The 21288-nt window shown below is 40.2% G+C and overlaps 1 protein-coding gene across 1 annotated transcript in view; it reads right to left on the reverse strand.

Annotated features, from left to right (window-relative positions):
• Positions 1-464: 464 nt before the first annotated feature.
• CSMD1 (CUB and Sushi multiple domains 1) overlaps positions 465-21288 on the reverse strand; it is a 947002-nt gene continuing 926178 nt past the window's right edge. The window contains exons 62-70 of the mRNA XM_066622693.1: positions 20718-20791; positions 18676-18787; positions 15602-15781; positions 13212-13256; positions 8247-8408; positions 6299-6411; positions 4691-4778; positions 2289-2421; positions 465-624 (exon numbers count right to left, since the gene is read on the reverse strand). Coding sequence (XP_066478790.1) covers positions 465-624; positions 2289-2421; positions 4691-4778; positions 6299-6411; positions 8247-8408; positions 13212-13256; positions 15602-15781; positions 18676-18787; positions 20718-20791 — 1067 coding nt within the window. The remainder of the gene's footprint in view (positions 625-2288; positions 2422-4690; positions 4779-6298; positions 6412-8246; positions 8409-13211; positions 13257-15601; positions 15782-18675; positions 18788-20717; positions 20792-21288) is intronic.

A 21288-nucleotide genomic window follows, 5' to 3' on the forward strand; every position in this document is an offset into this window, starting at 1 on the left:
GAGGAAGCTTCTTGTAAAAAACTCTCCTTCCAAAAGTTATCGTTCCTGGGGATAATTCATGGTGCTATTGTTTGTCACAGTACCCAGAGGAGTGATCCGAGTGCCCAGAAGATTGCATTGAAAGGCATCCAGCCATGTACAAATGTGAAAAGTCTGAGGCATTTAAATAGGACAGATGGGCATGACTTGGCAGCCTTCCTTCAAAGTGTGCCTTGATTTGGAGCAGATGCAGCCAGGTATTTCAATTCCAATCCACCTGTTAGATGAAGGACTGATCTTGGTCTCGATTCCCCAGAAGACTGACGTTTCACCAGAACGCCCTGCTGCATCTACGCCAATTGGAGATGTTAAAGATCACAGCAGCGAAGCCAAGAGAAGAAGGGAAACTGGTATATGGCACCAAAGGAATTACTGCTTGTCCATCAGAGGTATGGCTATGAACCAGTCAAATTGGGCACTGAAGGCTATACCACTGTACAAACTGTGTTCAGAGTTGTGTCAAACCGCACAGCTTTTGCCTCTGTGGGTTTTAAGTTTGTATCATACATAGGATTTTCAAATGATGCCTGTCCATTGCTGTTTTCGTGTCCAGCATAACCGTTGTACTGTACTTTTGGTCTTGTTCTGGAGAGTTAGAAACAAAGAGAAAAGTATTGGTAGTGACAAATCATATGGCACAACTACGGTCACATATGTACCTACCCTGCTGCATGAATGCTGTTAGCGCTAGCAATGCAAGATACTGTGATTGCACAGGCAGTCTGCCTTGCTAGTGAGCCTGGAGGGCATAGCGTTAGTAGTAACCAAGAAGCAGCAGAACACTACAAAGTACAGTAGCGTTCAAAATGCCCAAAGTGGCACTAGAGCAGCTTCTCTATGGGGAAACCCCTCTTCATTTGGCAGTGTGCTGACTATATAACTACTTAGGGTCTGTTGTGTGAGTCGTTCCCACTTGATTTCTTCCTCCCAGCAGTGTTCTGATCTGATGGGAAAGAACCACCGACTAGCTTTCTCTATGCACAGTCTCCAGTGTCACGAAAGCACAGTAGAGGGAGCAGCTCACATGGCACTCTGTGTGTGAAGGAGAAGGCCAAAGGGTAACAAGAGAGCACACTGACATTCTTCACTTTCACAAGGACCTGGAACTATGCGATTCTAGTAGAAATAGGCATTTCACCTGGAGAATGCTGTCAGCAGCTCAATAATTTATATACTTTGTTTGTAGAGAACAAACAGATGCAATGATTGCGGCAGGGACAAGATGAAAGATCACGGTCATTGTCATTCATAATATTTTCTACTAGGAACATTGGTGAAGGGGGAAAAAAAATTCAATTCATTTTAGCGCAGGCTGCTATTCAGTCTGTGAAACTGCAGAGCAAAAATATTCTCATTTCTCTGCAAGGTTTAAGCATTCAACCAAACTTTAGTGAAATAAACACTTTGTACCAGCAGAGGCAGCCAAAAGTGGAATATAACAGATGGAAATTACTTTGTGGTAGCTGCTGAATTGTTTTCATTCCAGGACTTAAGAGCCTGCTAAACGGCATAAAGATATATCTTCAGTATTATTCTGCTTGTTTTAAAAATTGATTTGAGGAGCTACAAATAGTTGTGATATTTCTGAAGCTTAGCAGTGGGATATAGTATATAATTATTTTCATTAATCAGTCTACTCTGGGGCAATACCAACGTTGCCTGTAGCAGACATGAATGTCCATGTGGCTTGCAATTGCGGCAGTCTCTCTGTGGGACGAAGGGGGAAAATGGACCAGAATCCTGCAGCCAATGACAGGAAGAAGTACCTGATAAGTCCAAATAGAGTAGCCCTAGTGTGCACACAGAGGCAGAGCCCTATGCAAGCAGGGGATTCTCCCTGCACCACCAGGTAATGAGCACCATAAATTGGGCATGATTTGTTGCTCTCTGTGTGTGTTTGTGTGTGTGTGTGTGTGTGTGTGTTAGATCCTCATTGAGAATTTTATCACAGTCACCAGTAAGAGGTTCACATGATTGCAACCACAGTGCACGTGACATGCAAGGAGGCGCTCAACCCTCCACTTCCATGCTATTTCTCTTAGCTTACGCCATAAATTGGACTGTGACCTATTTAACACGCTGTCTAGTTTGCTCTTACTCATTTTAGGGCAGAGACAATATTTCCAAAACTTTTGTTTTCAAATTATCCAACAGCTGAACATTTAATTACATTTAATTACACATTTCAAAACAAACCAAATTTTTAATGTAGGGGTTTTTAATGTTTAATGTAATTAGGAGTACAGTACCTGTGTTTGTAGAGGTAAAATGCAAACCCTGATAATATTAGCGCAAAGAAGGGTACCAGAATGGCAGCTGCAACAGAACTGCTGTTTGTGCCATAATAGTGGTTGGAATGATCTGTGTCCACACTCAAAGGACCTGAAAGTGAAAGGGAGAAGGAAAAGGGATGTGCATGAACTATATACAGGTAGTGGTCAGCAGAACTCCCCCTCCCCTGACACAAGTGATCCATGGAACAGATTAGCAAGAGAGGAAGCCAGTTCATTATAAGCCCTCTGGCTTCATTCTACTTCTTAGGCAGGACCCACCTCTGGTGCCGGACTGAATACAGAAGTGTGGCTGTACTTCTTTTGCCTCTGCCCAAGCCACAAGCCCTACAACGCTCAAAGTTCAGCTCCCTACCGAGCAGTGCTATTGGCTTCAATGCAGGAGAGGAATGTAGCCACACTCCTCCTCATCTAGCCTCTCCAGCAGGGCCTAGGAGAGCGGGGTAAAGGGGGTAATTTGCATCTGGGCCCAGGGTCAAAAGGGGGGCCAAAGAAGGGGGCCCAGAAATTTCCTGAGTTTTTATGTTTTCCTATCTACTCAGACTCGTTGCTTGCATGGGATGCTGGGGACACTACCACGACTGGGGATGCTGGGGAGACTACTGATGCCACATGGGTTAGTAGACATGGGCTCCAGAGACTTTTCCAGCTGTCTCTACCCTTTCCCCACCCTGTTTCACCCCTCCCTGCCCCTTTTCTGCTCTCCCTTCACCACCCTGCCCCACTCTGTTTCGCCCCTCCCCCTTTGCAAAGGGGCCCAAAAGAGACTTTGTAACCCCTGATAAAATTTATCTCAGAGGCCCTGCTCTCCAGGCACTGCAGAGCTCAGCTTATAATAAGTCTGACCAACCCCTACACTGTAATTTACTACAGGTTACCAAGAACACCAGTAATGAAAAGCATTCCCCATTCTAAAGAACTGTATAAATATCAAGTATTATCACCATCATAACCATAGGCTCTGATGCTAAAGACTGATGCTAACTGAATGATATTCAAGTTCAGTCTGGTCCCCAAGTGCCGACATGCCCCTCTATACTCCTGAAACTGTGTGCTGGCTTTACTCTGACATCCCAAAAGATACAAAGAGAAATCTTGGATACCGGCTTAATTCAAATTGTACAAAAGACAGTTCAACATTAGACTAAGTATTTCACATTTTGGAAAAGTCATTTAAAGCAATATAATCATTACAATTGATTATGCCCCTTCTCCCATAAATATTTGCATTGATATTCCTTATAGGAGCATCTTGCAGGAATCTTTTAGGTTGCTATTGCATCAACAGCATAAAATAATTGAATGGTGGTCCAATCCTATCCTCCACTGCTGTCCAGGATTTACACCTTGCTATATCCTGCGTGCCAGAAGGGGACCAGGCTGGCCAAGAGAGATAAGTAAAGAACCATTTTATTTACCACTGCCTGGGCCCCTGTGGTTTATTGGTGTAAATCTGGTTTACTGATGTAGATCTGTTCCACCGCAGAGGGCATGTCACAGAGGGATTCTGGATCTGGAGGACATTGCTCCTGCCAAGATCTGTCCCTGGCCCTACCTGCTCCCCACCCCTGTCACCAACATAACCCTGTTAATGGCCAGTCTGTGTAGTGCCACTGCCGGTGCACTGCCTCCCTGCTGGGCCAAAGGCCTGTGGTATGCTGGCAGATCTCACAATCAGCAGGCATATTGCTTAAGGAAACATTTTAACTAATTCAGGGTGCAATTCTACCCTGCGCTGGAACAGGCAAGCCAAGAGGCGTGCACTGTATTCAGCGCAGGATAGGGGCCCAAAGTGGCTCAGCCAGAGGCAAGGGGAAACTTTTCCCCTTACCTCTAGGTAAGGCACCTTTGCCCCATGGGTCTCCTCGGACTTGCACCACCTCCTGAGGTGGCACAAGTCAGTGGAAAGTGGAGCAGTTTCATGCTGCTCCGAACTCCCCAAGAACGAGGGCTGGGATCCAGCACAAGTGCTGGATCCCAGCCCCACCTCCCGCTCCCCCCCACCTGCCTCCGGGGCCACCCACCCTCTCCTCACCTAGGAACGCCTCCCTCCTGCCTCCTCCCTGCCCATCCCAGACCAAGTGGGAGTTTTGCAATTCCATGCCAACGAAAGGCTTGCCAAGGAAGCTGGCGCGGAGGCTTGTGTCAGCCTTATGGCATGTTTGCAACCTTCCTGGGCTGGCGCAAGGGACTTGCGCTGGTCCATGGGTGCCTCAGGATTGCGCCCTTAGATAATTTGTAAATTTTATAGCATTTCAATATAATAAATATTTTGTGTGTGTGTCACTTGCTGGCAAGGTAATCTGACATCATCTGTATTTAATAATATATAATATACTGTGATGCAACAGCAGTCTTACTTTGCCTTTGGAGCATGAATTTTCCAAAGTCTTTTCCATGTATGTCACCCTGATAAGTGAAGACACCTCTTTCAAGCCCTGATGACACCTAGAACAAAAAGAACCAGAAGGTTGAAACCAATAAACCATGGTGGAGTGGCCAAGAGAACCATTGTACCTGCATTGATTTGTTTGTTTGTTTGTTTGTTTGTTTGTTTATATATACGCCACTCAAAGTGGCTTACAACATAATTTAATATTTACCTTGCAGACCAATCCTGGACTTAAGCGCTGGTGGAACTAGTGTTGGTTAAATGCTTGTGGAACTCTGGAGCCTTCCTGTGCATGACATTGGCTCTCCTACCTGCCCCCAGAGCAGGTAAGTCAGCAGGAGAGGCATTACAGTAGGGGTAAAGGGATAATGGGGGTGGGAAAGCTGTGAGAGGGGTGGATCCTGCAGCGATAATGCATGTCGGATTCTATCCCCGTTTCCTATTCTATCTCCTCCGACTTGCACTAGCAAAATCACTAGTGCAGGTTCAAGGAGATCCATTGTGGATAGGGAGGCTTACAGAGGCGTAAGAGGATTTAAATCTCCTTTTGCATTGGAAACTCCTGATCCACCACCACCACCACTCCCTTGCTGGATACAGCACACAGTTTTTGGTGTGACGGGGGGAGGATAGGATTGGGCTGGCTTCAATAATTAAAGTTATTACAATACTATACTTCAAATTGCACACCATCTTCAGGGTCCAATCCTATCCTCACGCCCCGATGCAGTGACAAAAAAATGAGGGGAGGGGAATTGTGGAGCTCTCCTCTGGGTCAGGGAACATTTGTTCTGGGAAGGGGGCTAGAATTCAGCAGCTGCTATTGCCACTGAACCTGTCACCTGCTCAGAGTCAAATTCACCTTTCCCCCACCCCACTGCTGCTCTGATTTGCTTGCCCTTGCCTCCAGTGCCACCTCTTGGCCCCTGCTGTCATAAGTATGCACCTCATTGTCTGTATCCTGGAACAAGAGCATCCTAATGCTGCCCCCTCCCTTTTTCCTTCCCTCACATATACCTTTCATCTTTCGGTGTCAAACCTCATTATTTCTGGCTCCAATTCATAACACAGTTTTCCTTATAAGGAAGGACAAACCGATACCTCATATTATACTCCACCATGTGGGAGTTTTGCAATTCCAATGCCTTTATTTCAAAGAATAGTCTTCTATGTATCATTCAAGATAACTAATTGCCTCTAAAAATATCTAGAAATGGCTGCTTTCCAATGAAGCCACAAAAAGGAAGGAAATTTTATGGATTGAACATTCTGTTCCAATATTACAGACTATCTGAAAGTCAATGGGAAAGTTTGTCCAATAAAATCTTCCACTTCTGGTGCTAGTGTGTCTTATTCTTTGGGAACATGGCAATAAAATTTACCAGCAAAATCAGAGGCAACATGTCAGATGCATGTAAGACATTTTTCTTATAGAATCAGGAGTAACGATGTGCTTCATACACCACACAATGTCTACTACCACAGTAATAAAAAGGTATGTGAGTAAAGTAACATACAACTAACTGGGGTTGTGTTTAAGTCACAGAAGCCTCTTCAGAGTATTGTGTTTACTTACGTAGCCATTTAATGCCCACTTTTCATTTTCAAGCTTGCTTGTAAAACCCTCTTTAGGATTTTTAATTTGATAGACTTTCAAAAGCAAATGGGCTTCTTCTTTCTTGTAAACGCCTACAAGGAAAATTATATACAGTGTGTTTTAAAGCATGTTTACAAAACTGCATATTTTTACTTTGTTGGTACAAAAATATATAACCTCTATAAAAGACACACAATATTCTACTACTGCAATTTTTATTTACATTCAAAATTGTACACAGAAATTTCCAAATCTAAATAAATAATAGTCCAATGTGGTGTTCTTCTTTGAACCAGCTTCTAAAGCCAATGATACTCTGTGATCTTTATGCAGTAACATAAACAATTTCAGAAAGAGGCGAAGGGAAGTGAAACTCTTTTCTTCTTTCAGTAAGATTCTGAGCCACCTTTTGAGCATCACAGTAGATTTTTTTCTAGTAGCTCACACTGTGCAGTTGCAGTGACATTTGAATGCTGGTGTCACTTGGTGGGACAAGCCAATTGTATATTGGCCTGTTGATATGGTTAGTAACTGTGATCAACATCTCATATAATTCTGGTCTTCAGATTTTACCAGGGAAACAGTTCCTACCAGCCCAACAGTGTCCATTAGTTTTTTAGGACCTGTTTAACCTGCTTCCCTCCACAATGACTGCATTATAGATCTGTGGGAGCAGATGGGCAGGCACAGAACCTATTCCCAACGCAGCTTGTCCTGCAACTGAGTTTAAGCTGGGATTGGAATTCTTGCTATTACCATCCAGAGTAGGAAGTCCAGACAGAAGGAGGCTGCCTTGGAAAAACCTCCTCTCAGGTTAGCAGAGAGACCCCTAAATTCAGAGGTCCCCTTAAATCAATCAGCAGTGGAGGTCATTAGTCTTGGAAGAGGGGTCAAACCAATTCCCTCCTGAGTGAACTGAGACTAAGGCAGATGAAACAGGAAAATAAAGGACATTTAATAAAAGATGTTAAAATTATACAAAATAATAGGAAGAGAATAAAAGGAGAGAACCAAGCACTTGCAAGGATGAAGTAGCTGCCCAGGAAACAAGGTGGGCATGTAGGTGAAAGCTGAACATCAAACAAAACACTAAAGTGGCTCACTGGGTACTACTTTTCTTAGCCTAAGCATTCTCTTTAGTCCAGAATTGGTCATAACACCCACACTTATGGGGTCATTACTGGGAAGGGCTCTGCCAGCATTGCTTTGCCAAGACAAGCTTGGCATTTGGCTTACGTTTTATTGCACCAGCACTGATTTGGTGTCCCCAGGACAGACTTAGGGTATGATGGATGTGCAGCGGCATCCATGCAATGTCGGAATGGCACCTGAATAGCATCAGGCTCTAATGGTTACTTGCAGATCTGTTTGTCTTCAATAAAGTTGTCGCCCATCATTTACCCACACATTCATGACTCTGCTATCCTTCTGCTGTGTGTGTGACTATGAGAGAGACTGTGCATAGTTTTTCTTACAAGGGGATAGAGTAAAGTATTTTGAAATTTTTAATCTACCCACAAATAGATATAGATGTTTATATTTAATATAAAATATATTGGAGAAACGTTTACATTGTCAGCAGAACTACACAAACTTTGTATGGGAACTTGAACATCAGTCAGACTCAGAACTACTGTATGGGGGAAAAACTGCTAAATGAGGAAAAAAATCCACATACTCAATAAGTTATCGAGTGTATCGATGATAACACATACTATATCTGATAGAACTAAAATCGAAGGAGCCAAATTCACCACCTTTGCTGTTTCATAGCATCCTCTAAAAATGTGCATGGTCAGGATTTTGGAAAGCATGCATAGCCCTTTTCAGCTGTCTTCTGCAGACCATGATGGAAGTGTGTCTCTGAAACCTTAATCCACCTAAACAGTACTCACAGATTGCAACACTGCCCAATTTCTAATCATACCTGATAGCTTTAGTTGTACGCTGGATCCTTCAAGGAACGTGGCATTCACTTTACCGCTCGTAGCGTTGAACCAATCAACGGTTAGAGTTGCAGGTTGCCTTTTCCCTAGATGCTCATAAAAGCCCTTCCACAATGAATTTATAAAAAATACATCCGAAGGAACTGGAGAAAAGATTAACAAAGAAGTAAATCACTACAAACAGCAAGTGTCAACCTGTGCTCATTATTCAGTTCACTGTTAGAGTAACCACACCTTGCCCCTCAACCAGTCACCCTGCTATGCTGAAATATTTATAATATCAAAGATAATAAAATATATGAACTTCTGGTGAATCTTGATGTACTGTGGCATTTTATTGCTGTAATAAAAGTAGTTGTGAGTCTAGAGCCAATTGCTTTTTTTGTTCTCTTTTTAGTTTCTTCACAAAGACTTCATAGAAAATGTATCTTTTTATTTCCATTGAATGTATTCTTGGTACTTACTTAGGTTTATGTGTCAGAACATCACTGAAATCATTGGTTGGTTTTAATGCAATATATAGGTAACAAAATTCTTTTGTGCTATCAAATAAGGCAGTTTGGCATCCTCCTGACAAAAGCTATACATGGCTAAGTTTCACTGATTTCAGTCAGGCTCATGTAAAAGTAAATGAGTGCAGATTTGCAGGATTAAACTGAAAATTCCTAAACTTACCCATTTTGAATGTTTAAAATCTGATAGATTACTGACTTGTGTGAATGAAAACTGGTCCATATCAAAATGCTTTCAACAGGGCCGACAGTAATCCAACTTGTTATATCTCGTCAACCCCAGTGCAAGATTGTTTAACTGCCTGGGCTGCTTTAAAAACCCTGTTGGAGTAAATCTCTTTTATTTGAAACAGCCCAACACAGCAAGTAAGAGGGTCTCATTGTCAAATTTCTGTTGTCAAAAATTCGTCAAATTGTCAAATTCCTACCATAGGAATTGTCTTAGGAATTAATGATTGTGCAAATTATTCACACATGTGCTAACCCTGTCCCTTCCATGGATAAATCGGTTTTCCTATATGAAGTATAGATTGAGATTCAGCAATTGTTTTGATCTCAACTAAGGTTTCTGTGGAATGCTCTTCATGTTACTGTTTCCCAAAACCAACTCAGGATATGTGTAGGGAATTGCCTGTAATGTTAAGAAACTGTATGTGGTTTGTCTCCCCAGCAAAGACAGTAATACACAGGTATCGATAGGAGTGAAGGATGTGCACATTTCCTAACATTCAAGCATCACAGCTGAGTATAGGGCACAAATGGCCAACTTGTGACCTACCAGGTTGAACACAGGACTGTGAAGTGAAATGAATGAAAAAAGTGTCCCTATGAATAAGATGCAATCATTGACTGTCCAGTTATATCCCAATGATATATAACAATATAGAACAGGTAATAATACCAATGGTGGTCTTCAGAGAACTAATTTTTAGCATAGTTTTTGCCTAGGTAGGACCTTAATTATGGCCATACATTATTTTATGGAGATGGTTGTTCTTTGCTTTCCCTACATGACAGCAAAGAATTCCATTCCTCCCTGTCCATTCTGTGTCAATCCTGTCCATCAAGTCTGCAAGACTTCAAAGCATACAAGCTGAACAGGAAGCAGTTATCCATTTCAAAATCAGAGCTATCTACAATGTGCTCTGTTTCAAAAATACAATACCCTTCAGTTTCAATGCATCTCTGAAAAGGACACTACCAGACATTCCATAATGCCAGAATTACTTTCCAGAATTACTAGACATTGCCAGCTCCTGTATCTATGCCCGTACATTAATGTGCAGACAAAGTGCACAATCATGAAATGCTATGAAAAGAAGTCATCACCCAATGGCGTGTCACAAGGGGCTGTTTCCTTGTTTTTATAGTCATCCTGAAGGAAATAGCCAGAGCAGTAGCTGAGGATTAAACTCCTGGCTGTTAGGTGTTTTAAAATCCAACAGAGAAAAGGTTAGAAGGACAAAAACAAATCTAGTGTCCAGGACATGTTATAATTCAGGCATTTAATGATATTAAATATGAACCTGTATGAATGCTGTAACATAACTTTTTGTACAGTATTAACATTTCGTATATATACCAGTAACTATTCTAATTCCTTTTGGAATAAAGTGTTTTCTTTTTTTTTTTGAACCAAAAAAGTTAGGTATTTTTGAGGACAAAATCACACTTGCAAGCTCTCTCTCTTTCTCTAATCCACAATCTTCTTGAAAAGGTATATTGGATCCTCTCCATCCCTGTGCAAATTATGATGAAACTACATTAAAAAATCAATGTCACCCTTTTCTGAAGGGGAACACCCCCAGTTTTTGGAAAATTCAAAATGTTGTTCAACATGTTTTTACAGAGAAATGCAGTCATTTGTGACATTTATGTGAAGAGATCTTTTAAAAATTCTCTATATGTCAGGGACAAATTAGAAACATTCAAAACTGTCTTATATTTAGTGAAGTTGAAATCATCCTTGTATGACACTGGATAAAAACCCATTGTACAAAAATAATGGTCTGAAACCACAGAGGCGAGAGGAGGAATTTGTTTATTCAAGTTAGTATTAGGTCTGTCTGCCTGACAGAACTAGCCTATCACTACATTCCTGGAGTTAATTATATGTACTTGCGCACTTGCTGACACTGTTAAGATCTGTATTAACCTAAAATAGTGCACAGTTACACACACTTAGATCTCACTGAATCAATGAGCCTTGACCATATGTAATTCAAACGTGCCTGAAAGGGACAGCCTAAAGAAGGTAACAATGAGAGACCAGGATCTGGTAAAAGCTGAATATCCATTGGTTTTGTGGTATGAGAGAAAGGAAAGCAAAACCTCCAGGAAAGTAAGGTTAGGGATTAGTATGAAGAAAATGTCTTGGAATTGTATCTCAAATTAGTTCATCTTGTCATAATCTCAGATGACAAATTTGTTGGCAGTTAAGACATAAGAAGCACATTTTACATGTCAATTTTTTTAAATAAAAAGACATCCTGCACATTCAACACAGAAGACATTGCAAAGACTGTAAGACTGACAAAAACTGAGGAAAAACAAATGTACTGGTAACTGGTATTCCTAAACCTTCTTATAGTTGATGATAGTGAGAAGGCGGCTCAGCTTCAATAGGTGAGTGATCAAGAGGTATTAATGACACTGCACAAGGAATTTATTTTCTGCACAAAGAATTTGCTTAGGCAGAAGTTGAAAACAATGTACAGTCTAATGTAGTTTGCAGTTCAAACTCAGTTGGCTGAGATAGCACAGAAATGATTTGGTGAAAGAGTGGTGCAAGACCTCCCTTCTTCATTGCACACTATCTGCAGTGTAAATTTGGGTCCTTTTTGTGAACAGCCAGTCACACTGGGTATCCACAATCAGGTGCCAACCAGGAGTGCAGTTTACACTGCAGGATATGTCCACAGTAGAATGGAAGAGCTGGCATCCTTCTCCACCATACTATTTCAGAGCCAGCCCCAGCTAACCAAAAAGACTCATGGCAATCCAAGTCTTCTTCCCTCCAGGCATCAGTTTACATTTCAGTTATAGCACTGCAGGCTAGAAGAATAGGGGAAATCTTGTGCAATAAGAATTATACCAGGTCATGGGCTGGATCCACTCAAAAAATTATAAACGGGTGAAAAATACTTGCTTTGCTGTTCAGCAATGTTTGTACACACACTAGCAGAAGAATTAATGCAGTGCTATTTCAGTTATCATCCTATAAACGCGGCTCCTCCAAACCCCAGCTCAGGGGCCAGATTCAGGGTTTGGGGAAAGTCCTCCGCTCTGTGAACACAGTTTACTATTCTGCCTCTGCGTTGCTTGTCTTCTGAGTAGATCTGGGAGCTGGGATGCTCTGGGCAGTTGTGTCTGCCCAGATGTGCCTTCTGGGACGCCGGAAAACAGACACGACTGCCCAGAGCATCCTGGTGCCCAGACCTACTCAGGAGACAAGAAGCAGGTCCAAACAGGGACTGCTTTTCTGTCGGACAGCAGTTGCAAGTTTGGCGACCACTGCTATAAACGGTTCTCATGTTACCTGAAATGCAAGAACAGAACATCTGGATTCTGTGTCACCTTTTTTGGTGCCATGCTCTAGCATAGAGCATAAATTATCAACCAGCCCTTCCGTTCCTTGGAAAACAACTTGTGCATGTGAAAGGACCCTTTGGCATCAACCAAAGGTGGGGAGTGGCCTTGAATCAGTATCATAAGGACTGACTGAAGAATGTCTCACTATCTCCATTCTCCAGTCATATGTCTAGCCAAGGTAATAACCTTCCTAAGTATTACCAATTGGCATCAACTACTGTTGAAAAACAGGTGGTATTGATTTTCTATAAGGGTTAAAAATATTCACATGAGGCAACTGCACTGAATTCAAAGCCTATTCATATAATGTTATATAAGTTTAAGCAAAAGTATACATGAAACTTTAAAAAAAAATCATTTTTAGATTTAAGGTATGTGGATAAACTACAAAATACTGTATACTTTTAACTGAACCTCAGTATAATCAAATTCTATTTTCATTATAAGGCTCTCCATTATAGTACATTGTCTGATATAAAGCAAATCTATCTAGCTCCTTTTTTTCATACACATAGTTACTCTTTTAAACATAGGTCTAGTTCTCACTGAGGTGATAAAACTCAGACCACAAGCCAGACAGAGGTTTACTACCTCAGTGAGAAGTACGCTATGGTAGGCCATAGAAACATTATTGGATAATGCCACAGAAGAAGGCATTGTATGATGGCATTTTTTTAAAGTGCCATTTTATTATCAGTCTCAGATGGCAGGTTTTGTAAGCCACTCTTTTGGCTTCATATTGTTAATGAAATAATCCAGTTAAAATAATGTTACTATATGAGAAAAACTGGGCTACAGAGCAATTTAATATATTTAGATCTAAAACTGTTCTCGTATACAAACCTGGAGTTTTAGTTATTGTTTCATTAACTTCTCTCACTCCTTTACCTACAAGTAAAAAGACAAATTATCATTTTTAGGAACATACTGTTTTCTGTATAGAATGCTGATACATAATGCTTGACTGAGGCAACTGTGTGTTCTCCAATATGCCTACCATTTATAGCAGATATAACTAAAGCCTGCATTACATATTCAAGCAGATATAATTCTACACAATTCTACACACTTGTCAGGAAAAAAGGCAATCTGTTGGGAGTCCAACATCTGTATTATGGCAAGCTTGTTGATCACAGACATAATTAGTATCCCCATGTCTAAAAAAATTAAAAAGAGTGGTTTTATATCAGTCACAGTGCTGTAACAGAGAGCCTTATATTAGAAAAGATACTGTATCTGTATGACCATTATTATGATACATAGACACTATAAATCTACTATTACATTATGTTTCATTAATGGTATAATAAACTGGAAACAGCCAAGACAATGACAACACTTCACAATACATGCCAGTGGTGACCAAATGTCAAAATGTACTTAAGTTGAGTTGAAAGTCTGGCAAAGCACCAGTCAAGTACATGCATTGCAGTACATCTTATTTATTTATTTTATACAGGTGTTTATATACCGCCTTTCTTCGGTCATCAGATTTCTCCTCAGACTTTAATCCAAGGCGGTTTACATAGGCAGGCTGTTCTAAACCCCCGTAGGGATTTTTACAATTGAATAGTTCTAGTCTTTCATAGAACTCCTCATTCCAGCTGGATTCCTTCCCGGTCTGGCCTCTCTCTGGCCCTTCGCCTCCTACGCTCCACTTTAAAGCTATCTCAGGATAGTTTTACCAAGATTGGGGGCAGCAGCATGTTGAGCAATGCCACACATATCACCTGCAGCACCCATGCTTTCCAAAGTGGGAAGCCCCATATTTGCAAACCATGCTCTATGCCATTTTCTGCTCCGCACTGCCATAGCTGCAAATAAATAGCTGCTCGTATATAAGCTACTTCAGTGTACAGGTACTGCACTTTCCACCACTACCCTTGCGTTCATTTACATGGTTTCAGCAAAGCTAAAAAAAATAATTTGGGAGAGGGCAGATACTTATAAGACCTCATGATTTTGCATGAATGTTACTTTCACATTATTTTGCTGCTATAGAACTATGGCCTAAAAATTAACCTATGCATGTGAATGTAGCAACAATTCTGGCTTCTTTATAGCTTCTTCATTATGTTGCTAACTGAGACTACAGAAAAGCATCCATCTTGAGTAGCTATGATCTTTCTTTTTCTATGGATTGTTAGGTGAATAAAGATGCATTTTGGAACATATCTCAAACTCTTCCATGAAAATTAATGGAATTGTCTTCCAGATGTGCCTTGTAAGAATGCTGTCAATGGAACTATATATAAAATATCACCGTACCAACAGGGCGCTATGTTCAAATTTAGGTTGTACTTGTAGGAATAGTATTTAAAGATAAGGAATGAAGGTTGTCTTCAAAGATTTGGATCAAGTAACATTATAGAACTTCAACAGAGAGTACATTTTACCCAGGGGAATTATATCCATTCTCTCCCTTGTATTATTGATTTTATGCTGTTGTTAAGAAAGAAACATATAGACATGTTTGTTGATAAACATATGTTTGTTGATAAACAAAACATATAAGTTTAAATGAGCACTTTTAAAATTTTTAATTTAAATGAAAAACAAAAACATACAGATTATTTTACCCAGCATTCTTGCATGACTCCATAAGCTTGTCAATCACGAAAAAAGCAAAATTTCTTTATTATTAAATGTACAATAAACACTAAAGAGACACACTTGAGTGACACAAACTAAGAAATGTACTTATAAGAACACATTTCTTGACTATTAATACAAATTGTGCTTGAATTGATCTGTATAAGAGAGCTATTTACTTGTAGTTCTTTGATTCTGGTCACACATTCATTTGTATGGGTGGTCAAGCACAGTGTCCACCTGATAGGAAATTATAGGATAGGGTCAGGAGTCCTGGAAAAGCCCCTCCTATGGTTTCTCTTTCACAATAGAAGACCAAGGAGTATTCTTAGTCCACCAGACACTAAGGTAATAAATATACGAACTCCTAACAGGAATGTTAGACTGCACGTGACTTGCATGTAGGACTGCATGCACTTGAAGAACAACAGTTATAGGTAAGCAGCTGTTTTCTTCTCTAAATGGTGACACACAATGGTGATAATAATATCACCCCTTAAGATATATTTCCTATAACATATAAAATGACAGGAGGCCTGATTTATTCACAGTGCATCTTCTTAAATGAACAGGATTGAGTTTATTATCAAGCAAAAGCAAATTTTGCTATTAATTATAATGATGCAATTTCAGTGACTTACTTTTACAGAGAGGTGACTTTCCTGTCCATTTCATATCTGGCTTACATGTCCGGTGTTCTGAACCACCAGCAAGAAAAAATCCTGGCTGACAGGTGTACACCAAAGTGTAGCCTAAGGTTGGAAGATCTATTGCTTTCACATCCACATTTGCTGGGGTCTCTGGCTGTCTGCAAGCATGAGCTGAAAGGGTTTTATTTTTAAAAAATGTTAGAAAAGTAGAAATCACAGCATGTTAGTTTAACATTTTACTACTCTAACCAAAAAGTATGATCAACAGCTTGGTGTGCTGTGTTGCCACATATGTTATTGACAAAGATACAATACAGGCGTTCGCTGCTTAACAATGGTTCGCTTAATGATGGACCGTATATATAACAGTGGTCAAAGCACAATAAAGATGCTCTTAATGAGGCAGTTGTGTCTCCCATAGCCTGTAGCAGAGTGTCTGTTTACACAACAGAGAGGCTCTTAATGCAGAGAAGAGGCAATCTATCCCCAGTAGCCTGTGCAGTGAGCTAGTGTCTGGCAGGGAGTGTCTGTTTACACAACAAAGGCAATAGATTGGACTGAATGTTCACTTAATGACATAATTGCTTTACAACAGGGATAGGAGAACATATCCTCATCTTAAGTGGCACATACCTGTACAAAGATTTTCTCTGTAAACCGCTTTGTGAAATTTTCATTGAAAAGCAGTATATAAATATGTTAATAATAATTAATAATAATAATACAAAGAACTGTGAAAAAGCTGAAAATGAAGATATCCAAAACAGCACCTAGCCTGCACTGAAGATCTATTATTAGGAAGGTAACTGAGAAAAAGAGAAAGAAAGCCAAAGCACACGCCATTGCAAATTAGGCAGTGATCAGTACTGTGAATTACTGAGCTGTCATCTCTCCAAGCATCACTTCCATTTCAGTGACTCAAAGAACCTTGAAAATTGCATAGTGATTTCTCTGCCAAATAAACTCATTATAAACCTCTACAAAATAAAGGTTCTATAGAAAGGTTTTTACTATGCTACAGTGGCTATACAAGCTGCTGTTACTTCTCTTCTTCATAGTGCCCTATTCTGTTCAGTTATGATATTCCAAAGTTAATTTGATATAAGAACAGAACCTAAGGTTGCTCTTGTTTCACGTCAATGTACTTTATTAAAGGTGCTCACTGATGTCTTCCAACTGTCACAGAAATCCAAATTTATTAATAGTCCACAATTGAAAGCCAGGATAACGTAGTGGTTTGGGAGTTGAACTTAAGACCTGGAAGATCCACGTTCAAATCCCTGCGCAGCCATGAACCTTCCTGGGTGACCGTGGACCAATCACTATCTCTCAGCCTCACCGACCTCACAGGGTTGTTTTGAGGACAAAAGAAAGAGAGGAACTATCTTCATTGCCCTGAGCTCCTTGGAGGAAGGAGTAAAAAAAATGAGAAAAATAAATATATCTAATTCATAGCCTGAGTAATTTACCCTACACTCCTGTCTCCTGTCTTTGCTGACAGGGGTAGAACCATAGGAGATCCATCCCTGTGGTCAGAAGCCATGATCACATCAGCCATTGAATCTACAAGTTGAGACTAATTATTCGTGTGGGTTCCATTCTAAGCACTCACGTGGATGACAAAAAACACACAATAGCAAATCAATTTTAAAAACAAAGTTTCTTTGCTCTGGTGATTTAAAAACAGCTTGCTGACCTTTGTGATGTAAGATAAGAATCATTAACAAGACAATTCATCAATCAGTCATCCTCCAAGAGCTTACAAAGGTACTTCACTCAGCCACTCCCTTCACCAATGCAAAGTGATCACCTTTCTTTCACATGCTCAGGGGGAAGGGAGGGGTCCGCTGGAGAGAGAAGGACTGATGGATTGTCACCCAGCTGCCCGCCCTCTCATTAAGGAGGCTATTGTTAAAGGACTGTTCAGTTTTTTAAACTGATTTTAAAGGAATGCATTTTCCCCTTTTCCATGGAACAGCACATTCCTTCTCATTTGCAGGGGCTATTCGTGTTGAGTCAAATCTATGTATAAAAAATCTGTGTATAAATAGGCTGGACCTGAATTGGCATTTAAAGCAGTCTGTGATACTGAAAAGACCACAGAGCGATCTCTCCTTAGCTTGGGCAAGACACCAATGTAAAAGGATACTTGAATAATAATAGGCTGCATTTAGAAGCAGATACATGGACAACTATTTCTAGGGATCCCACAATCTGTTCCTTTATTATTCTTTGGATAAGTTTCGCCCTGCATTCCACTCATCCTGAATTCTGGTTTAAATAGGAGAATTCCTAAAATTATTCTCAATTTTGAGCAAGCACAATAAGATAGTTTCCAATGCCTTCCGGTAACTTGCATCTTCTCTGAACCATGACGTTAGTGACGTGCAGGTCTGCATTGACAGAACATTGGAAAAAAAGTAATCTTGATGTGAATGTACTGATGTGATTGTAACCATTTTGCCGTGTGTGTGTGTGTGGGGGGGGGGGGTGTCAAGATGGACTAGCTGATTTGAGATCATCCCAAATACGCTCAAAGTTTGTCCGAGATCTTTTCTGGTAACTTTTCCCCCCAGATAATAAAGAACTTGGACAATTTATCCAGAAATTTTTCCCTCTCTGCCTACCAACACTCCACCTGTCCCTTACCTTTTGCAGTACTGATGACCATAGCAGGAGCAGTGGAAACAGCAGAAGAAGAGTGTCCTTTTAAGGAGAGGGAAGATTTTTTTCTCCTTATCCCCCTTCCAATTTTCAGTGCAAAAACATTAGTCACATTGACTGGGTCAGAGAATACAAAGAATTCTCTCTCCCTTCCCTGTAGTTGCTCTATTGTTCTGAGAATGGGACTGGGAGAAAGGTATGAAAAATTATTTATTTACTTAAACCTGACTGATGTGACAGCTTCATTGCGGCTGCATTAGAGCTGGAAAGTTGGATTGGGCCCTAAATCATACAAGCAAATCCCATTTTTTTATGACGCCCTTATGTCATTCTCTATCACACTGACATACAATCCTTCTATATAATTTTATATAAAGAAGCCATAAAATTGTTTTACTTACGAATGCATTCAGGCTGCATGCCACTCCAAGTTAAATTTGCAAGACACATGCGTGTAGTAGAGCCCTGAATATGATAACCCTTTCTGCACCTGAAAAAGACTCTGCTTCCAACCTAAAAAATGAAAGATAACACTTAATAGAAAAGAAAACTGATTAAGAATTCAACTTTTGCATTTCTTTACCACTGCATGCAAAATATCATTTTGGATGTTTTTGCTTATTTGAAATTTCTGTAAGATGAATTCATAAAATCCATCTGCATGGAGGATAGTTCTGGCTATGCTTAAAATATAGCCATCTTCCTTCCCTCCTGCCTGTGTAGGGTGAAAAATTGTGATAATGTTATGAAATGGGATAATTTCACACTAATTGTTCATCTAATAGCCCAATCCTAACTTGTGCTGGAACAGGTAGGCCAGCAGGCCTGCGCTGTATCCAGCCCAAGTTGGGGCCAAAAGCAGTGCAGCTCGAGGAAAGGGGAATCGCTTCCCCTTACCCTATGTTGTGCTGCAGCAGCCCTAATGGGTCTACTCAGATCTGAGCCACTTCAGGAAATGGCACAGACCTGAGCAGCAGCCAGAGGTTGCTTGGCACCATCCAGGAACAGGGGTCAGGATCTGGCATAACCTCCCCACGCCCTCCCTGACCTGTGCCAGTCAAGCTTGGCCAGCACAACTCATACTGTTCCTGGGGCCTGCGATGGTGCAGGGAGGCAGGTGCATGTCTGTGCTCCACTCCAACTCCCAGCAGGGTGGTGCAAAAGTGCTTTATGGCACTTTTGTGACACTCTTGGGTCAGAACAAGGGACTTGTGCTGACTCAAGTCCCTGAGGACTGCATCCGCAGAAGCTAAGCCTGTGAGAACCATTACTGTGATTACTGTATACATGAGCATTGATAGCCTTTAAAACAAGCTAAATAAAAATTTGTCCAGTCAATTTTGAGGAAATATGCACATCAGCAATGGGTACTTTCAAATTTTAGTTAATCAAAGCAGAAGGGTAAGAAAAAAGTCTTTCAAGTGTGATTGGCTCAGGACACTCTGATAGCAAAATAGCTCTTGCCACTACGCAGACAAGGTCCATGGTGATTTGTCCAGCAGTTATAGTTACAAATAGGACATATCTACCAACATTCTGTATAGAATTTCAAGATGAAGTTATTGCACTAAGGGAAAAAAAAACAGCAAACCATGCTAAATGTTGGTCGCACTACTTTTTTCCCATTTCTACCAGCAGAAAATGGGAGAGGAGGAGAAGACAGATAATTACTCAATTTTTAAAATCTAGGAAATGATTACATATTATGTTGATGAGAAAGACAGAAGCTGTGACGGGAGTCAAAACTCCAGATCAGGCACATGGAATTACTGACTTCTTAATTACCTTATAACCTTTTCAATTTTTACTGTGGTACAATTTAACTTGATGTATTCATAAATCTGCCGAGCAGTAACTCAGCTGTGGTGTTTATGTACTTTTGTAACGATTCCTCAATTGCTCTCAAGACAGACCCTCAAGCTAATGCCTCATGCATAATTGAGGGATTATATGGAGAGCACACAATCAAGCAGTGCATTGGCCAACATGCAGAGTAATCTTTACTTCAATATTTGTGCTTGAAATTCATCACAATTCACTAGTTAACTGAAATCACTTGACAAATTATCTGTTGGGATCTCACACAAAGATCAAAACTGTTAAGTGAAGAATCATCATTCTGGACCATGCTCTTGCTATGCTTATGGCTCTCATTTTGTTTTACCTGGGGGAAAAAACAACACCGACACAATTGCTTATGTTATGATTATTGGGAGGATGGTAAGATGGCTTCTCATTTTAACTAAAGGATCCAGTGAAATTAATGGAGAAGCTGTTTTCCAAATGTTGAGAGAATTCATTTTAAGATAAAGGTGGTCTTTTTATGTTGAAGAATAAATGAACACAAAACCTTTGTTCCTAGCAAACTAAAACAATTCCTAAGCCATACAAAAAAATCAAATGGCCCAATTAAACAGAGTCAGGTAATACAAAATATCATTACCTCATAGCCTTTAGAACTATTTTGTATTCCATAATGTGGCGTCCCAGGGTCTGGGCAACTGTTATGAGCAGGATCTGCAATCAAAATGGAAGGGGGTGGATTAGGAGGTTATTATGCAAACACAAATTGGTTTTCTACCATTGTTTGCAAAGTTTCAGAGAATGTTAATATACAGTAAATTAGAAGTCTCTTTAAAAAAGTCATAGCAGAAAGTGGATCCAACTGAACTTATCTTTCTTAGGTGACCTGTAAGACACTTTATTTATCTCAATAGGCATATGGCTTTAAATACCGTAAATCCTACAAACTGAATACAAACATTATTACAGGGATTATCTTCATTTATGATTACCAAATTACCCTTCTATCACTTCAGAATACTGACTATGTTCTTTCTCCAAAATAAATTTGAGTAGTTAAGAAGGCATCTTAAATTTTATTGTCCTTCGATGGTCATGTAACCAGTACAATCATATCAGGTTTTAAATGCTACACTCAGATGCTAAGGAACAGTACATTTCTACCAGTCTTTAATACAGCTTTAATACTGCCTTTAATATTGCTTTGGTTG

The sequence above is a fragment of the Tiliqua scincoides genome, chromosome 1, assembly GCF_035046505.1.
Source record: "Tiliqua scincoides isolate rTilSci1 chromosome 1, rTilSci1.hap2, whole genome shotgun sequence".
Taxonomy (NCBI): domain Eukaryota; kingdom Metazoa; phylum Chordata; class Lepidosauria; order Squamata; family Scincidae; genus Tiliqua; species Tiliqua scincoides.